The sequence below is a fragment of the Salmo trutta genome, chromosome 32, assembly GCF_901001165.1.
Source record: "Salmo trutta chromosome 32, fSalTru1.1, whole genome shotgun sequence".
Lineage (NCBI taxonomy): Eukaryota > Metazoa > Chordata > Actinopteri > Salmoniformes > Salmonidae > Salmo > Salmo trutta.
In genome coordinates this window covers 23,096,419-23,115,938 of record NC_042988.1, presented here as the reverse complement: position 1 = coordinate 23,115,938, position 19,520 = coordinate 23,096,419, and the positions used below count along the sequence as shown (strand labels likewise).

At 42.9% G+C, this 19,520-nt stretch overlaps 1 protein-coding gene across 2 annotated transcripts; it reads right to left on the bottom strand.

Moving 5' to 3' along the window:
- Positions 1–293: 293 nt before the first annotated feature.
- On the bottom strand, positions 294–19,297 carry LOC115171446 (growth arrest-specific protein 7). 2 transcript variants are annotated; one of them, XM_029728259.1, is made up of 11 exons: positions 19,002–19,297; positions 17,128–17,190; positions 11,731–11,829; positions 10,935–11,050; positions 9,034–9,108; positions 8,827–8,905; positions 7,957–8,085; positions 7,215–7,338; positions 5,129–5,208; positions 4,898–4,996; positions 294–2,413 (listed from the first exon to the last, which is right to left on the bottom strand). In XM_029728259.1, the coding sequence occupies exons 1-11, from the start codon at positions 19,017–19,019 to the stop codon at positions 2,300–2,302; spliced, it is 996 nt and encodes a 331-aa protein (XP_029584119.1). In that variant the 5' UTR covers positions 19,020–19,297; the 3' UTR covers positions 294–2,299. The 2 variants fall into 2 exon arrangements, with proteins under 2 accessions (XP_029584119.1, XP_029584118.1); XM_029728258.1 differs by lacking the exon at positions 19,002–19,297 and having other exon boundaries at positions 17,128–17,350.
- Between the last annotated feature and the right edge of the window lie 223 nt (positions 19,298–19,520).

Sequence of the window (19,520 nt, the reverse complement as noted above, 5' to 3'; positions counted from 1 at the left end):
GTAAGGTCAGAAACACGGGTTGACTCGTTCTCTCTCTAAAGCCTGATTGGCTCCCAGTAATGCATGGCCTGGTTTCATGTCAATATTCCCCACCTGGCCTATCTCCCTGGATCTCCCTGGCCAATCCACAGACAGTCAGAGGGGAGGGGATTGACTGTAAAAGCCGGAGGCAAAAGGCTGAATTTCATCTGCTTACTTGGATGAATCCAATTCATTTAAACATGTCCCAGAACTTGAAGTAAGCCAAACTGTATGTAAGCCAGTATGTGATAATGAAACAAAACCCTTTTAAGTCTTGTCAAATCGTATTTCAAAGGAAACGATTTATTGTAGACACAGCATTCTACAGTATATTGTCTGGACAAAGGTCACCAATGATTTGACATTTCTTTAAAGATTGGAAACATTTGAATTGACGTACATGAGAAATGGAAATCAGTTAACAAAAGGCAACTGAATCAACATTAACATTACTACAAAATGACTGGTTAAGTTAAGTACATTCACTTCTAATGTAAGAACTTTACCATAACACATATAACATTGACACATACTGTAGCAGGATAACTTATACAATAAGTACAACATTTCAATCTGTATTAGTTTGGCCTAGAATAATGCTAATCATTTCAGTGGTATTTTCATATTTTCTCATCTAGAAACAATGTGGATAAGGCATGTATATACTGAATAGATGTTTTCTCTGTATGCATGTCTTGGCATAATGTGGATAATGTATTATCCACATTAGAATATGAAAGGAATGATAGTTTGAGGAGATGGTCCATAAACACAGTAAATCCCTGCTTTGTTACACTTCCAGAATAACTAACAGATGGCAAAATACAGACTGACAGACAGACAGACAGACAGACACACAAACATGCAGTATTTTATATTATGTACGCTTGTTTAGGTGGATATGTTGGCTAAAGGCTATGCTATTATCTGTTAATAGCATGCTGTATGAAATGTATGGACAAGTACAGGTTCCAGTGCAAGTAACACCGACCACTTTTTCTGATGAGCTTTGCGAGTCATTAAAATTTGACTTGGAGCTTCCAACTTAGCACTCCTCTTGGATATACAAAGTGTACTGTATTTAGGATAAATGCAAAATAGCAATTCCCAACTCTAAGCAATGGTTGACTCCCAAAGTGCCCGTGCAAAATAAATGAATGATTTTAGAATCTGTTGACTATTATACTGTTATAATTAATTGACAAACAACAAGGTACAAACATTTAGTTGACCGAAAGTGCAAGGCCACAAACAGTTAACAGCAAAATACATCTAGCTTGTATCTACAAATATACACTGATGCAGAATAGAATACATCAAGAACATTCCAGGTACTGTTTATAACCTTGAGGCACTAAAAGGTGTTCATTGTAACATGGATCGTCGTCATTATTGTCTCACCACTGATCCAAAATAGACTCAGGCCTATGTTCCAATCTGCCACATGAGGTGACTTGTGACAAACATGCTGTTTCACAATCCTAAACATCTTACCCTATTCAACTTTGAGAGAGGTTGTTGTACATAAATGCATGTTCATGACAAAACTTAATGAGTTGATTCACTCTTGTTCATTGAGTGCAGTAACTTGGAGTATATACTTTCTGTAAACACATCCCATATACATTGTACTACAGTGCCAAGACAGCCATCATATTTCACAAATATGCAGTAAATGTAAGATATTTCCCAAAACATGCATATCTTGACAGGTAAAATGAATTGCTGTAAATATGAAAATATATCATATTTAATCTAGGATATCACATAATGTTTCATATTCCAGTATCTAAAATAAAGTGAAATGTTAATAATTAGTTGTTCAGTTTATATGCCAAAATTCTAAGGTTTTACAATGCATCCAATCTATTCCTCAAATACATAAAAATGTATCCTTCTTAATAGTGTAAACTTCTAATATTACAACAGATAAAAAACAAAATTATTGTTTAAGCTTGTTTAGTGGCATTCATTATACAGAGTAAAACTATCAAACATTGTATTACTGTAACATGCTGGTATTTGGACAATTGATCTATCTCTTGTTTTTCCATTGTAGGTTCAAAAGCACTGCATTGGGAATGCTAACTTTTCTCCAGTTATCACTGCGATAACATTGTGCTATTCTGATGTCATCATAGACAGAATGTACAGGCCTCACCTTATCCTGAACATACATGCACCTGCACCTGTAGTTGGAATGTTCTGTGAGAGGCCTGGGATTCTGACAGTATGGAGGTGTTGCCTCTGGCTGCTTGAGGTACGACAGTGTAGTTGACTATATGTCCATGTCCACAGGGCGGAGCTCCCCGGTCTTGTGCTCCTGCACCCACAGCTCTCGGTCTTTGGCTGGGTCCACACTCTGAAGCAGCTGATCCACTGGCTCCACCGTCTGCCAACACACACACACACACACACACACACACACACACACACACACACACACACACACACACACACACACACACACACACACACACACACACACACACACATATATATATGGACCTTCATCACACATGAAGCCAACACTGACACATCTCATAGACAATGTAAATGCTTAGAGAACTCTTAGATGCGCATACAGAACACAGTACAATGAGGGAAGAGACAGACACTTCTATCCATAGTGGACAGGGTTAAGCTCACTGTTTCTGGAGACACATCAAGCTGCCTTTCGCTAATACAACTGGAGGCAAAGAAGTGTGCCAGCAGGTATCAGCTGAGCTTGTTATAGTGGCCTTCTAAAGGACAACCTCCTTATTAGGCTGATCAGTAGTGTGCCACCTGTAATTGGCCTTCACCATCACCCAAAGCGGCACTACCCTTGGTACGGGACCCTAAACGTCTCGTTAGATCTGCAGGTGTTCACACCTCCTAAATGAGGAGAGCATCTGGGTTCATTCTCCCTGTTCTAGTATGGCCCAGTGAAGCAGCCAGCAGGGGATGAGAACAGCTGGTGAAGGGGTGACAGAGGTATGGTGATCGAGTTCGGAGGCAGTGAAATCCTTTTAACTGTTTGGCCAGGATTTTCACAACAAACATGCTTGCCAAAACGTTGATCTGAGTACATTGCACAAATTCTTTGTATTGGGATACTTGTTCTAGAATTGTTAACTAAAAGGATCTGCTTTAAAAAAAATCAACATACACCACACACTCCAAATGACCTATTTCACTGATGACCATTTTGTTTTACTGTAGCACTATGCTCTCCAAAAGAAGGTCATCATCACACAAAGTGCAACCTATGTTGTATATTTAATTATTTAACATAAGTTAAAAACTGCTCATCAGTTAACTAGGCTGACCATGGCCAATCTGGTCTCATAGACTAGACGTAGTAAGTGTAAATACGGGACACTCAAATGAGTATGATATGTTACCTTTGGCATGGTTACATGAGACAGAAGGTTACGGGTATAACGCCAACGTCTAGCAATCCAAAGTCTGCGTACTCGAATCTCATCACAGACAACATTAGCAACTTTGCAACTACTTACTACTTTTTAGATACTTTGAAACGACTTAGCACAGGGGTCTCCAACAGATCGATCTCGCAGCCCACCTATGAGTAGCTCGCCAACAATTCTGAAAGTACATGTATTTTTCACGTTCCACCGCAAACTGACAAACAAATCTCACAAGTATCAGAGACCGCAAGCTTCCATCTACAATCTAATTAACGTAACATTGACATTATCCCACCATTGGTTAGCCACTATTCGCTTAAAAAGCCAAACCTAACACGATATCTGCCAATTCATTTCTTACCTGGCAGAAGTACTGTATGTCATGAGTAAGTACATCATTTGTGTCTATTATTTGCAAACGTTACCATGAAATAAGCATCAGTAGTACAGAACCATTGCTCGACCGGCACATTAGATGGCACATTGCTCACTCTCTAGATGCGCAATTAAAGGGCCAGATGCACAATTAAAGGGCAATTATACTAAAAAATCTAAATGTGTTAGTTTTCTTCAAGACCAAAAAAAAGGGTCTTCTGGTGTGATTTAAGCATTGACATGGACTCACAACATCCAATTTCGTTTTTCTCTATGAACACAGTACAATGAGGGGAGAGACAGACACTTTATGTTTCTCAAGTGTCATTTTGAAAGTGAAAAACAAAAACAATCTTAAAATAGGAAAAATAAAACTGAAAAAAACATAATTTGGGAAAATATAAAACAATTTGGATTTTATAGAGCCCCCCTTAGATGTGTTATTGACCATTTTTTTAAACAGCTATATTGACAGAAAACATAATGCACTACTTTCTCATGTACACTAAGGTCCCAGGGAAGAGTTGGAGGGGAGAGGAGAAGAGAAGAATGTGACTATTTTAAAGCTAGAAAAAAATGAGTAGCTCGTGACATGTTTAATTTTTTAGAAGTAGCTCTCATGTCAGAAAAGGTTGGAGACCCCTGACTTAGCATGTTAGCTAAATCTTCCCCTAACCCTAATCTAACCCTTAAACTAACTCCTAAAACTAACCTTAACCCAACCTTAACCCCTAACCCCTAGCCTTAGCCACCTAGCTAACATTATAATTCATCATTCTTAACATATCATATGTTTGGCAAATTCGTAACATATTGTACAAATTGTAATTCATAACATATCATACGAAATGGATGATGGACATCTACAAATTAACACATACCATATGAAACGTAACATATCATGCTAATTGGAGTGTCCCAGATTTCACTTTTACTATGTTACATCTAGGTCTGTTACGGTAACCGTATTCTACCCTTGAGTGCAGGTTGTCATGACAACCTGGACTCAGCAAACAGCCACATGTTCTGTAAGGCTGACTCAAGGGAACAGCCACCTGTACTGTAAGTGAAATGGACACATGGCTCACACTTTGGTTGAACATGTCAGTTTCATGTCGCAGCGTTGTGTACTGGCGTAAATTTTGTCGTATCATCTCCACCCTCTCAACCTCAAGTCTCTCCAGCTCCTGAAGATCAGAGGGAAATAAATAGACAAGGAATCAACCTCACTGTCAAAACAAAGATAACGATGAACATGATCAGCTTTTATTGTTTGTTATCAACAATGAGACTATGAAGAGTTAGTTCAATTGTTTTACCAGGCTTGTGGTGACCATCTCCTCAAACCACTTGGACTGGGCCCGGTTGTACAGGTCCACATTGTGCATGAGGTCATCACCTGTAGAGAACAGATTCAGAGTGGTCATTCAACACAGTGTATTTGACAAGGAGGTAATACTCAACAAATCAACATTAAGTTGCTGGTATACCTGTGCAGTTAAATTGAGGTAGTTAAAGATGAAGTACTACCGGATTGAAGTATTTACTACATTAAATGTAGGCCCTAAATGAACTTATGCATGAGGAAAGGTGTGCATGAACTCAGTCCCTATGTCTCCAGCCAAGGGCACTCAGTAACCATGTGTGTTGCAGTGTGGGACATCTCTATCGATGCAGCGTAATGCAGAGGCTAAACCTCCGATGCTAACCTCCGATGCTAAGTCTACAAAAGCTTGGTTCAATAGGTTTGAAGAAAAGTGCAAAGCAAATGTGACCTAGAAACATTCTTCTACATTTCAGATCAATCTATTGGACATATATTACAAAGGCCTACTGTAGAAAGGGTGTAAGAAACAACCTAAAACAAAACTAGAGGAAGATATTTTACAATCCAGCCTCTCCAATAACAGCACATCTCAATCTATATGGAAATGAGGCCAGGGTTTTTAATGACATTTGCCCCTGGAAAAAGTGAAAGACACAAGGCAGACATCATCTAAAGCGTGCCTAACGGGATCTATTGATTAGAGCTGTGAACTGAGACTAATTACCTGAGTGGAGAGAGAATGAACAAGATGCCGGCTTTTATTTATTTATTTTTTCATGCTGGCTTTTTCCTCTAAAGTGTGTGCATAGATATGTACGGAAAAAGCAATTACGATCTTGGCACCTATTTGTACTATCATATTATCTGGAATACAGAGAAATGTGAGCCCCAGGCATTGAACTGCATGGCTGATCATAGCCTCGTGTTATCTGAATTAAGCATATTCACTGTGATTCCACATTCAAATATAAATGCAAAGCAAGATGTGTTTGTCTCCTAAGCACATGATAATGCAATGTTTTTTAGATCCACAGTACAACACAAAACACTGGAAAATAGACTTGCAGTATAACAGATGGTTTTAAGTATAAATGAAGAGACGTTGCTCAATATTTTGACTAAGCTAATTGCTTAGTATCATTACATTACTATTGGCTGCTGTTGGCAGTGAGCTTTAGTGTTGTCGGCCTCCTGTCTGAGCTCTCAAACCCCATCCATGTCTGACTGAACTCCCCCACATTCCCTATCTGACTGCAGCACAGCCCCACCTCACCCCCTCTGCCTCCTGCTGGGGAAAACATAGTCTTCTTAGACAACACAGTCTGGGATTCCACCCCCAAGTCTGAACCCTGAGCGTGTGAAATATATCTGCACTGTCCGCACCCCTGTCTCTGCTCCATTTACACAACAGGCCCGGCCATGTGATCCATGTCGCCAGATCTGACTGTTTGGGATGCCTGGCTGGTCCAGATGGGACAAGTCCTCCATTGATACTCTTGTTCACTGCGACCGAAAGATTAGCCCTGGGGATTGTGGGTAATGGTCCTCTCCCAGCCGACTTATTATCCCACCACAAAAATAGATCATTCAACTTGTTCCCATGTTGAAATACTACTGGCTCTCTTTTGCAATGTTTTCTGGTGTTGTGCCAGGGGGTGCTTTCCTCAACAGAGTTCTCACTCTGTCGGCTATGCCTCTTGCTGCTGAAAACACCACCACAACTTTACACAATGGCAGCACAACATCACAAGGGTAGGCATTTTGCGTGCAACGCAAGAGTGGCCTTAAAAGTGGCTTACGCAATATAAAAGCGGCTGCTCAGCGATACAGGGCTGATTTATCAAGAAACACAGCTGTAGGTGAATTGAATGGCTCAGATTTGAAAGGAGAGAAGCAATTTGTCGCCTTTAGAAGTACACTGTGGTAAGTTAATAAAAAGCACACCTGAGAATGCAGCATGCTTTGGGTGCATGTTCTCTCCTCTCTGGGGGTAGAATCGGCACCGCTATGCTGGTGTTTCATGGAACTGTGACGTGTGGCTGCTCTACATATGATGCACTGTGTGTTTAACCCCTGACCTGCTTGTGTGGATTTCCGCCGGGCCTTCTTGATGTCCTCCTCGTGTTTGTTCATGTGCTTGATGTCCAGCTGCTGGGTCTTCACCTCCAGATCTTTCTGCCGGTCTGCCAGGGCTTTACGGGCCTACAGCAACCCAAGTAGCAGTGTGAATACAGAAACAATATGAGTAATTTCATGCTAATCCTCAGATCTACTGAACCTACAGCTATTACCACAGTCATTGCAGCCCTTTCATGTCGGCTACCTATTTCCCCACTCAAATCCCGGCCTCATCCCTTAATCTATTCTTATTTCACATCACAGGATCTTCCTTCATCTCGTCTGTTGAGGCAATTCTCCAATGTCATAATGTAACACGGTTGGAAATGTAAACACAGCACTAGGCAGGCACGGACCGTAAACCCACAAAATCTCCTGTGTTTAATGGATGCCAACTAAAATAAAACGAACAGGACGTTATGATCGTATGAAGTCAATCGATTGATTAATCTAGTCTATATGATTACCATGGGGAGAAAGATAGGCGACAAAAAGCAACAGGTTTTTCCTGAGCAAAAAAACAGTTCATCTTATAATAGGTTGAATGGTTTCCATAGTCCAACAGAATAATGCTGTGGTGTAGTCAGATCATCCCTAAACCACTTCTTCTGACATACACTTTGGATCGTTTAAAGCTTCTCTGGGAAAACCTGAATTGTAGGACAAGGATTATAGGATGCTTTGGTTTAGAATGGTCCATACCTTCTCCACGCCTGCATAGCGGCTGGCCAGCTGCTTCCTGAGGTCTATGATGTGGTGATCGTACTTCTTCAACTCCTTCTTGAAGTTGTCTCTGAATGTCAGCAGGGGCTTCTCCACCTCACACTGGAGCTGAAGAGGTACAATTATTACAGTTGTAATTGATATGTAATCATGTGTAACTACACTGTAACTACATTGCACCTGCCTATCTAACTACTATACACCGATTTAGAGTCCTAGTAGGCCTATACAGGATATATGTAACCTAGCTGCATAAAGCATGGATACAAACAGTCATGAAAAGTGCACTTAGGCCACTATATGTTCAAGAGGATTTCTCACTCTTCCACTTGACCACACGTTACCTAACCCCATCCCATCAGCCGGGGTGTCTCCGAGCTCAGAGGAGAGGGGATCATGGCGTGCTGCATGTCCGCAGCCTGGGGCTCATCATAAGACACCACTAATTAGTCAGACAATGGAGGCGATGTAAAGCTTCAAGGCTACCTCTGCTTTATTTTAAGCATTCTTAAGACCCAGTAGATTTTTTTCTTCACTGGTAATTGCTGCTGTAAGCTTCCCCCCTCTTTTTCTTTGCCCATGTCAGACCAGAGTGAGGTAAACAAACACCCCAGTACGTGGTCATAGAGACCTTGGATTGACCAAAGGAACACATAAATAAACTAAGCCTTCTCTAAGGGCTCCATAGCTCATAGAAAATGCATCTTATAATGTTATTGAGGGTATGAGTGAAGCATGGATGTTGTCCACTTCCGTCGGTTCACATCGAGATTTTAGAATTTTCTTGGTCTGTTACAGTACATGCAATCTATAACATCCACAGTATCTTCTAGCAAGACAGTAGGCTACCTTGTTGGAGAACTTGAGGTGGACTTCAGCCTCGTCATGACAACTCCTCTTCAGCTGGGCCCAAGCTTCCCCAAGGGTTCTGAAATGGGATCAAACAAGAGACATCAACCAAACTGGATAGAATGGATGGGAAAACACCCAGGTAGCAAACAGGTATATGGTGAAGAATATAGAACGAATAGAAATCTATTCTGTTAACTCACTCACCCCTCCTCCTGAGCAGCCAAGGGGCTCTGGGAGAGCTTGGAGAGGTTCTTAGAGTATTCATCTTCAATCTTTATCCTGCAACAGACAAAGACAGCCATGGGGCTCTAAAGTATGGGACTCCAGGGAAGACCAATAGAGGAGAACATTTTTTAAAAGCTGACAGAGTTTCAGAGGAGCATTGGGGCATGGAGACACTGTCCTCCACTACATCACTGACACCCAAAGACATACAGCACTGTGGCCACAGTGTTTAAAGGCAGAAGCCTATTATTCTGTGCTGAAAAGATATCAAACAATATCCTATAACAACAGCCTGGATATGAGTTAATGCACTTTCCTGTGGAAAGGACAGAGATGGAAATGATGTGAGGCTATTTACTCATGGCCACCCTGAGGGCGACTCAGAAAGGCCAGCCATATTTCTGTGACATTCAATTATCCCACAAATACCCATTAACCATACACATCTGAGTAAACCTGTCCTCTACGGGAGGTCACGAAGGCCATTCCAAAGAAATGGATATGGCCAGAATCTGACATCAGGTCAGCTGTCTCACTGAACCAATGAAGAAAGGTCAGCCCTGAATTAGGATGTTGGGGACTGGGGCCTTTAAAGGATTTGTGTGAATGCAGTCAGGGAAAAAAGTGAAAGTCCACTTAATTCTTAAGTCTATTGAGTCAATGGGAACTTTTGTTGTGGGCGCAAAATGGGGCCTCTTGCTATGCTGAAGCCTATGAAGGCATATGTTTAGGATGTCCACTTTGTGTACGTCTACAACTTAACGTTATAAACCTAGTACAGTACAACACATTTATCTGAATTCAAATGTGCATTTTTTAATTTTTAGTCCCCATTTGGACTAATCTTCCAAGAGTCCTTAAACATTAAAATACAATTTATAATACGAACACATTTTCACATATAACACACTATTACAAACATACATAATATACTAACATAATGACCCAATAAATACTCAATCTAAAAAAGATTGATTCTTCATCTACTATAGTCCCACAACATTTCTATGTATTATATTTAAATTGTTTTAAAATAATGTTTACATTCATTTATTGAAAGGTTTCTGGTTTGCTCAGTTAATTTATTCAATTTCTTTATTGCTCTAAATCTAAATGTTCTTTTGCCTATTTCTCTTTTCTGTCTGGATAACGCATAGATGGTGGACAATCTATTCCTAGTATTTACGGAATGTCTGTCTCTTACCAACTGAATACCGTTGTGAATAGAACTTGGCTGTTTTAAAGGATGTATATTATGAAATAAAATAAGCATGTTTTTTTCAATTATCTTGTCCATTGATGACCAACCAAGAACATTGCGCATGACTGCATCAGAAGAACCATATCTCCACCTTAAAACAATTCTTGCTGTTTTGTTTTGTTCTGTGCAATCTGCAGCCTCCTAACTTCACTTGATGATGCATTTCCCCAGACCACAGAACAGTAGTTCACCTGACTCTCAACTCTCAATGCATGGGGATGATATACCTGGGGCGGCAGCTAGCCTGGCGGTCAAGAGTGTTGGGCCAGACCCCAAGTCGACTAGGTGAAAAATCTGCAGATGTGCCCTTGAGCAAGGCACTTAACCCTAATTGCTCCTTCAAGTTGCTCTGGAGAAGAGCGTCTGCTAAATAAATACAATGTAAATATATGAATAGATTGTATAGAGTGGAGCCAGGTTGTCAAGGACAAAATAACCCATGCTCTACAATAACATAATGATAAAGACAAGAGAACCCTGTTTCACCCTGATAAGACACGACAAACAGTCCAAATAAGATTACGATCAAAAAGATACGATAAAGAGAATCAATAACATTTTCCAACACACAAAATACACAGTACCACTGACCCCTTCCAAGCTGACTATGTTGTGTTACCTCTCCCGGACGAACTCAGCCATCTCTTTCTGCATCTGTTTGCCCTTGAGCTGTTTCTGCAGCAGCACCTCAAAGCCGCCCACAGAGGGGGTCCCCTGGGGGTCCTTCTTGTCAGTCTGAGGGAGAGGATGGAGCATCAATCACACACGCAGACCAATACAGCCACAGACTTCATTTCATGGAGAAAATGACATTGTTTACATTGAGTGTGTGTGAGTGGTGAGGGGTGTTGGGGAGTGTGTGTGGATGAGTGTATGAGTCAGAGAACTACTATGTGTCAAGGAGTGCATGCGCACGTGGGTGTGTTCGTCATTTGCGTGTGAGTTATGAGTGTGTGTGTGTGTGTGTGTGTGTGTGTGTGTGTGTGTGTGTGTGTGTGTGTGTGTGTGTCTAAGGGTTGAACAAGGAGCAGCACATCCCACTATGTGAAACAGGATGTGGATAGGACAGGGAGTGATGTGGTAGCCCCACGTGAACCAGAGGTGACAGATTCATTTCACACAATGGGCTTGAGCTTTGGCTGAGTGGAGCACATTATGCCACAGAAATACAGACAGCCACTGAGAACATGACTCAGTGGATCAAGAACAACCATCCAAATCACAGTTCAGTGAAAAGAGGCTTCTGTTACAATCATGTTTGTAGACACATGAGTTGGTGTTAATATGACAGACAAAATCTACCCTATTGGATTCAAAGTCATATGTAACAGGGCTGAGATTCCTATAAACATAGGAAGTAGGGATCTTATTCTATGAGCTGGATAGTGGTTTAGAGGTGTCAGGCGCTATCTCACCCAGAAGTAGTCACAGTAGCTCCACTCATTGGGCTTCAGTAGCTGCTGCTCTGGCTGATCTGGCGTCACACTGGGCAGCGGGAAGGTGACGCAGTTGATCTGAATGCCAAAAAATTGTGAGTCGAATTGAAGAGAGTGAGAGACAAGTGAGAGAGGTTTCTGTGAGACATCAGAGGGAGAGGAAGAAAGAAAGGAGGAGGAGGAGGATAAGAGACTAATTACATTTAACTCTAAGGAATGAATGTGGGAGAAACGCGATGGTTAGAGCAGACATCAAAGGTGTCATATGTGGGAGATGTGCATAGAAGCTTCTCATTTGGAGACGGGACATGGAGGCTCGGTTTGTGTCTGTCATGAGGATGGGAGTAAAGGTCAGGAATGAGTAAATACTCTCAGGGGGTGTTGGTCATCAAGATGGTGACCCAGAGAACCCTCGGTGGTGGAGATGGAGGGAGAGGGAGGGGAGAAATGGAGGGGGACAGATGGAGGGGAGAGGGACAGAGAAAGAGGGAGAGAAAAAAGGGGGGAAGAAGAGAGAGCACAAACCGTCCAGGCCTGGCCTTACGATCCTTACACTTATTTCTGATAAACTACAACAACATCATAACGTAGAGAAAGACCTACAATCAGGGATACAGAGGAAACAACCAACAACAGCCCAAACCACTGTAGAGTGGAGTCACAGCTAAACACACCCAGCACTCAGACTGAATACACACTCTGGTCCACAGCGTCTTCAATTACCCTTAGAGGACTGCAATTATGTAATGTTCACCATCTGTAACCTCTCCCTTCTGGCACAACAACATGTCCTCTATCTATGCCATACTGCCAATGATGTCCCAGAAGACTACATGGACATCCAGACATGCTGAATCTCAGATGCACAAATATGTATTACGTGTTCACTGCTTGGCTAAAGCACACGACGAGGAAAAACACACTGCAGATTTCTACTAGCTGATTACCATATTTGCTTATGTAACTATGACATTGTTTGAAGCTTTGTGTTGCAAATCATTGAGCCTATTGGGAGTTGAAACTATTTCGAATTAGGGAGAGATTTAGAAAAGTCAAACAGTGGAAGCAAGCCCTTAAAGCTATTCTGTAATAAATATTAACACGAGCTCCGTTCTTTCCTGAAGGCAACCAGCCGTCTGCAGAGATCTCCAACTCCTACTTGAAAGCAGTTCTATCAATGACCCCTGGACATCTAATATGTACACACTAACACCCACATATGGACAGGGAAGAGAAAGGAGGTGCATCACACACACACACACACACACACACACACACACACACACACACACACACACACACACACACACACACACACACACACACACACACACACACACACACACACACACACACACACACACACACACACACACACACGTCTGCATAATATGCATGCTTCCACACACCACATGAGATACAGTAGTAGAAACACACACATAGAAGTGTCGTAGACTCTTTCTAACGCTACGCAACGTGATTTACATAGTTGGTGGAGCCCAGTCACTTTGTTCATTTTCTGCCTGAGAGATCAGACTGATTGTCACAGACACCAGATTTTCCATCACACTGACCCGCCATCTATCACTGCTGTTGTTTATCTCCTGCTCACCTCCTCCAGAAAATGAGACCATTTATCTGCAGCATGGCTGTCTCTGTAGCTCACTACTCTTTTATGGGCTCTTAGTGGGGTGCTACACTGTTAGGACTCAGAGAGTCATATTCATTACCTCTGGGAAAATCAGGGAGAAATGTATGGCACTGTTGGCACTCTGTGTGGTTTAGAGTAGTTGATGTTTTTGGACAGTCAGCAAATCGAGGGTGTTATGGTTCAGCCTGACAGTGTTATGGAGATTCTAAGAGAGGCAGGCAGGGTCATAGCTTATGAATGATTCACATGATGTATGGTCATTCCTGTAGTTTAGAACAGACGAATTACACTTACCCCCAACAGCAGACAGTGTTGACAAGTGCCAGTTTGCCTAATCAACCAGAGGGACAGTCTGTCCTCTACCTGCATTCATTATATAGTCATTTCTACCCTAAATGCTGAGGCAAATGTAGAAAGGTTCATTTATTGCCTGGATGTTTAAAAATTGTGAGCTGGACTTCACACATTGGAATGGTTTAGCTCTGCTGAATAGACTAATATCACTAACATCATGGAAAATAACCCATGCTTAAAGCCATAAAACACAGAAAATAACCCATGCTTAAAGACATAAAACACAGAAAATAACCCATGCTTAAAGACATAAAACACAGAAAATAACCCATGCTTAAAGACATAAAACACAGAAAATAACCCATGCTTAAAGACATAAAACACAGAAAATAACCCATGCTTAAAGACATAAAACACAGAAAATAACCCATGCTTAAAGACATAAAACACAGAAAATAACCCATGCTTAAAGACATACACAGGGTGTCAACACATAAATCTCTTGCCACCTTAGCTAACACTATCAGAAAATAACTCTTCCCCCGGCACGTACTCGCGCGTGCACACACACGCGTGCACACACACACACACACACACACACACACACACACACACACACACACACACACACACACACACACACACACACACACACACACACACACACAGTAGGGTGCTCAGCCACTGTTGCTAAGCGACAAATTACTTTTGCTGTAAAGGCACAATCCCCCATAATAACAAAGGATTCCAAGACGTCCTCCACTATTCTCAGAATGCTGTGGCTTCCTTCAACTCTGTGTTCACTCATTAATTTAATGAGTGATTATTGTGTGACCGCTTTGGTGAAAACATTTTCTAATAATAATAATACAAATAACCCATCTCAGTCTTCCAAACGACACAAGATGACACCCTAACAAGCTGTTACTCTTTCTTCTTAACAACAAGTCAAACAGCACTTGAGAATGTTTAATGAGGTGGAAAACATGGCTGGCTATTCAGATGATTCAGCCCTGTGCATCTTCCTTCCACCACACTCAGGACCAGCCTTATAATATGGAGGAGACAAGGTAACAAGGTTACGGGTTTACTGGTCTCAAATCAGTGGAGGCTGGTGTCACTTTAAACGGGAGGATATGCTCATAAAATTGATTAAAACACATTAAACACACCGTTCCATTCACTCCATTCCAGCCATTAGTATGAGCCATCCTCCCTTCACCAGCCTCCACTGTCTCTAATGGAGGGGCCGTGATCCATCCCATATGGGATCTGAGACATGCTCCAGTGGTGGACGTTAAAGTCGTTAATCTGTCCTTGACAGCTGGAAGACAGGTCGCGTGATGCAACATGCATCATGGCACAACAGAAAAACACCCTCCTGGACTTACACCATGATGAACACCACACTCAGCATCAACGACTACAACCTCCCATTATTCCGTCATTCCACGACACCACTTCTTCTACGCAATGAGTCCCTGAACAAAGCCATGAATATCAATTATCACAGACCAATTACCCATTCATGCGATTTCTCTTTACACCGCAAAGTATAAAACTGCATTATAATGGAATGAATGTAGCCTAATCTAGTGGTCTCCTTTTCTGAGATATTCAGTGCTTCATCCATTCATATTTCTACAGAAGATATGACATCATGGTTAAATGTTGAGGATGTGTACAGACTAGTAAAGCACAGTTACCATCATGGCTTATGTAGGATTGGATAGTACGCTGAGGATTGGGGTGCACAACAGCACCCCAATCCTTTGTCAACAATGCCATCAATCAAGCCCTATCAAAACAAAGCTCACCTGCAAAAAAAGATCTACATATAAAAAAATATATATTTGTTTTCTATTTTTCCACAATATCAGTTCAATTCGTTTTCTGAATGGCTCCAGTGTTTCCTATGGCAGTGTTTTCCATTTCAGCACCATTAATCAGTGTGCTATTGCTTTTGTAACCATGGAAACTGGCCTTGCTGCATCTCTCTGTGCAGGTCGGTGGGGCTTCACAATAGGCAGACTGACAGCTCCCGTGGCTGGAGCAGGTCAGCGAGCCCACCGAGCAGAACCAACACTGGGCACACACAGAACTGTCTGTCAGCCCTCAACCCAGCACTCACCATCTCCTCCTACATTCCTCATTATAGACCCATAGGTTACATAACCACGAGGTCCAGTGTCAGAACAACTTAAACACTCTGAGGGATGTTTTACAAAAACCTGGTTACATGTGGTCTACACAAATCCCTAATTTGTATAAGGAGTATAATGAGTTTAATGAGTTTAATGAATGCTAGTTATGGATACGTGGGAGTAGGAATTCAAGCTGCTTGTGTGATGTAAATGTTTTCATTAGCTGTTGTTGATGGAGAGTAGAACAGAATTATAATCATGGCTGTAATGTGGAAGTGCTGATGTTGTGTTCTGGTGAATGCAGTCCTGGGTGTACGGTATTGTCTTGCAGCTAGATGTCGGCTCCATTGGGGGATGGGAGGGATGCAGCTCATATAATATATTTCTATGTCTTCTAGAGAAGAAGACTCAGAGGGCTCGTCAGATTCTGGACCTGTCAGAGAGAAATATACTCTAAATATACCCAGAGATGTCAACTGTCAGCTACAAAGGTCTTGTGCTTTTCAAGAAAATCAAAGCCCATCATACATTGAAAGAGAATGATTAAAAGAAAAAGACTTTGCTGCATGGTATACCTATTCTTACTCAAAGTCTGCGGCAGCTTCTGTGAACTGAGAGAAATCTGAAACTCCTCATTGCTTGAGGATGCATCTCTTGTGTGTAAATGCAGCTTGTGCAAGCCTCAGTCCCAAACACACAAGACTGATAGAAGGGAGTAGACACAGTACAGTCCATGAGAAAAAGATTGGCAGTTGACCTGTGGAAACCCCACTGATTAAGACTGATGTTCTATCCAATAGGCTGTTTGGTGTGGTGGCAGTGTTCCTGCACTGTGGGTTCCCCCATTACTCCACAGAGATCTGCAGCCAAACACAGAGACTACACTGCTACACGAACACAGCATAGTGGGTCAGATGCAGTACATTTTAACGTTGGCAGATGGTCGAATGAAATACAAACATCTAGCCTATTGTCAGGTAAAACATTATCTTCTTTCTTCTGTTCAATTATCTCAAAAGGGAATAATCCTAGCTAAAAATAAACATTCTGTCACATCTGCTGTTTCTCCCTGGTGTAATGGAGCACAGGATCTGTATCCTAAACACAGTCTGAGGCTGCTGCTGCTCTGAGAGAGAAAGGAAACAACAGAGATAGACAGAGAGAGAGAGAGAAACAGAGAGAGATAGAGAGTAAGAACAACACAGAGAGAAAGAGAGAGTGAGGGAGACAGAGAGAGATGGGTAGCGAGATGGAGAGGTTCTGGGTTTGGAGCTCCAGGGTACTCACTGTTATCTTGGTCTCCTTGATCTCCTTGTTCTGCCTCTTGGCTGGTGAATTGTTCCCCGGGTTCTGTTGGGAGAGACAGGAGGCATCGTCAACGTCAAAGCTCTCCTCGGTGTCAAAGCTGGCTGCCTCCATCATCACACAACACCTCTTCTCCTCCTGCTCCTCTCTCTGCTCCTCACGGGGAAACCCTGCTCCTGCAACTGAGGCTGCCTCTCACAGCCTGCTGCCTGCCTGACGTGGTGAGTCGAGTGGAGACGCGTCACGGGGGTGGGGTGGGGGGGGGGGTGAGTAGGGGGCTGGGGAGAATGGAGGGGGAGGTGGGGAGTGGAGGGAGGGGGTGGAGGCAGTTGGTCGTAGTCCTAGAAGCGTGACGAGGTCTGGAGGTTGACGGCAGGGGGAGGATGCAGCGAGGAGCTTTGTGTCTCCTTACTGTCCATACTGAAAACTACTGAGACAACACATGGATGGAGCCAGCGGAAGACAGCGAGAGAGAGTGCTTTAGCAATGTCAACATATGTTCCCCATGCCAATAAAGCCCCCTTGAGTTCAGTTGAGAGATGGAAGACTGAAGGAGAGGTGGGGATTTATTTACACATTCAATCACCATGCCTCACTCTTCCCTCTTCAGAGAGATAGAAAGAGACAGAGAGAGAGAGGGAGTGTGTGTGAGAGAGAGAGAGAGAGAGAGAGAGAGAGAGAGAGAGAGGAAGAGGGAGAGAGAGGGAGAGAGGGTTTTGAATGAGGGAGGAGAGGATAAGGAGGGGGGGCAGGGTCTGAAGGAAATGGCTTAGTGATGATAACTAGAAGGCTAATTATGATTAAGAGGCAAGTTGGAGGAAAAGAGGAGGAGGAGGAGGAGGGAGAAAAACACAACCAATGAACAGCCTCTCTGGCCCCACATGTGTGTTGAGCTTTACAGATTTGGTCTGTGTGTGTGTGTGTGAGACAATGTGGTTTAGGGACGTGTATGTGCATACAATACTGTCTGACAGTGTGGGTGTGTGTTAGCGTAATGACAATTCAGAGCGGTGTGGGTACAGGATGTCTGATAATAGTGTGTGGGTACAGGATGTCTGATAATAGTGTGTGGGTACAGGATGTCTGATAATAGTGTGTGGGTACAGGATCTCTGATAATAGTGTGTGGGTACAGGATCTCTGATAATAGTGTGTGGGTACAGGATCTCTGATAATAGTGTGTGGGTACAGGATGTCTGATAATAGTGTGTGGGTACAGGATGTCTGATAATAGTGTGTGGGTACAGGATGTCTGATAATAGTGTGTGGGTGTTTGTAAAGGTGTGTTCGGTAGGTGTGTTTGTGGAGGGCTGATGCATCTTTGGATGTTTTTCAGGGTTGTGGTCCAGAGGGTGGATGAGCGGAAGAATTGATGTACACGTGTGTGAGTGCATCGTATGTGAGTGCGGAGGGAGCCGAAGGGGTGTGTGTGTGTGTGTGTGTGTGTGTGTGTGTGTGTGTGTGTGTGTGTGTGTGTGTGTGTGTGTGTGTGTGTTTACCCACGCGCGTGTGGTGGTGTTATCTGTGTGGGCAGGGCTGCAGCCACACTTATCCTCTCTTTCTCGCTCTCCTTCTGTCCCTCTCTAGTTCTACTCTCTCTCTTTCTACTATTTCCCTCTCGCTCTCTCTCTCTCTCTCTCTCTAATGATGGCGTTCCACCAGAGGCTGCAGCATGTTTGCAGCAAAAAGCAGAGCTGCCACCGTATGTACACGTGATCGCCCCGAGGACACCACCCCACTGTGCCCTCCTCTCCACCCCTGCTTATTACAACAGCCCGCTGCAGAGGCCAACACAACAACACAGTCAGCTGTAGTAATCCAGTGAAAGCCTCATGCTTCGCATCAACGCACTCTCACCTTCCTCCTCCGAAACATGGCGCCGTTGACCAGCGCCTACCGATGTGTCCGGGCTGCTCGGAGCGTGGCGATCCAGCCAGCGGACTTTCCCAGAAACCCAGGACGCCCAGTTCTCCCAGTTTGAGCTATAAAGATTCTCTTGCTGGTGTCCTTTCAAAAGCTGACAACAAACCCTGCGGCGTGGTCCAAATCTCAGCTGCCCATATGGCCCAAATCTGTTCATCTATTCTCCCGTTAGCTGATGACGGGATACTCACTAACGGTGAGTAATTAGTCACGTGGGTTGGCGTGTAACACTTCTTGGCCCAGGTTCATAGCTGCTCAAAGCAGGACTGGGGAGGACCATACAGGACAATTTTATCCTGAAGAATGTTTGATGCGTGTGATGGATTTCAAGCATACCATATCAAGAATAAACAGTGAATTATTGCATTAAAATAGTAAAAGTGTTAATTAGCTTGCCTGCAACATGTTATAGGTGTTACAGGAACCATTATTGAGTTTGAGCTGCTTAATGTT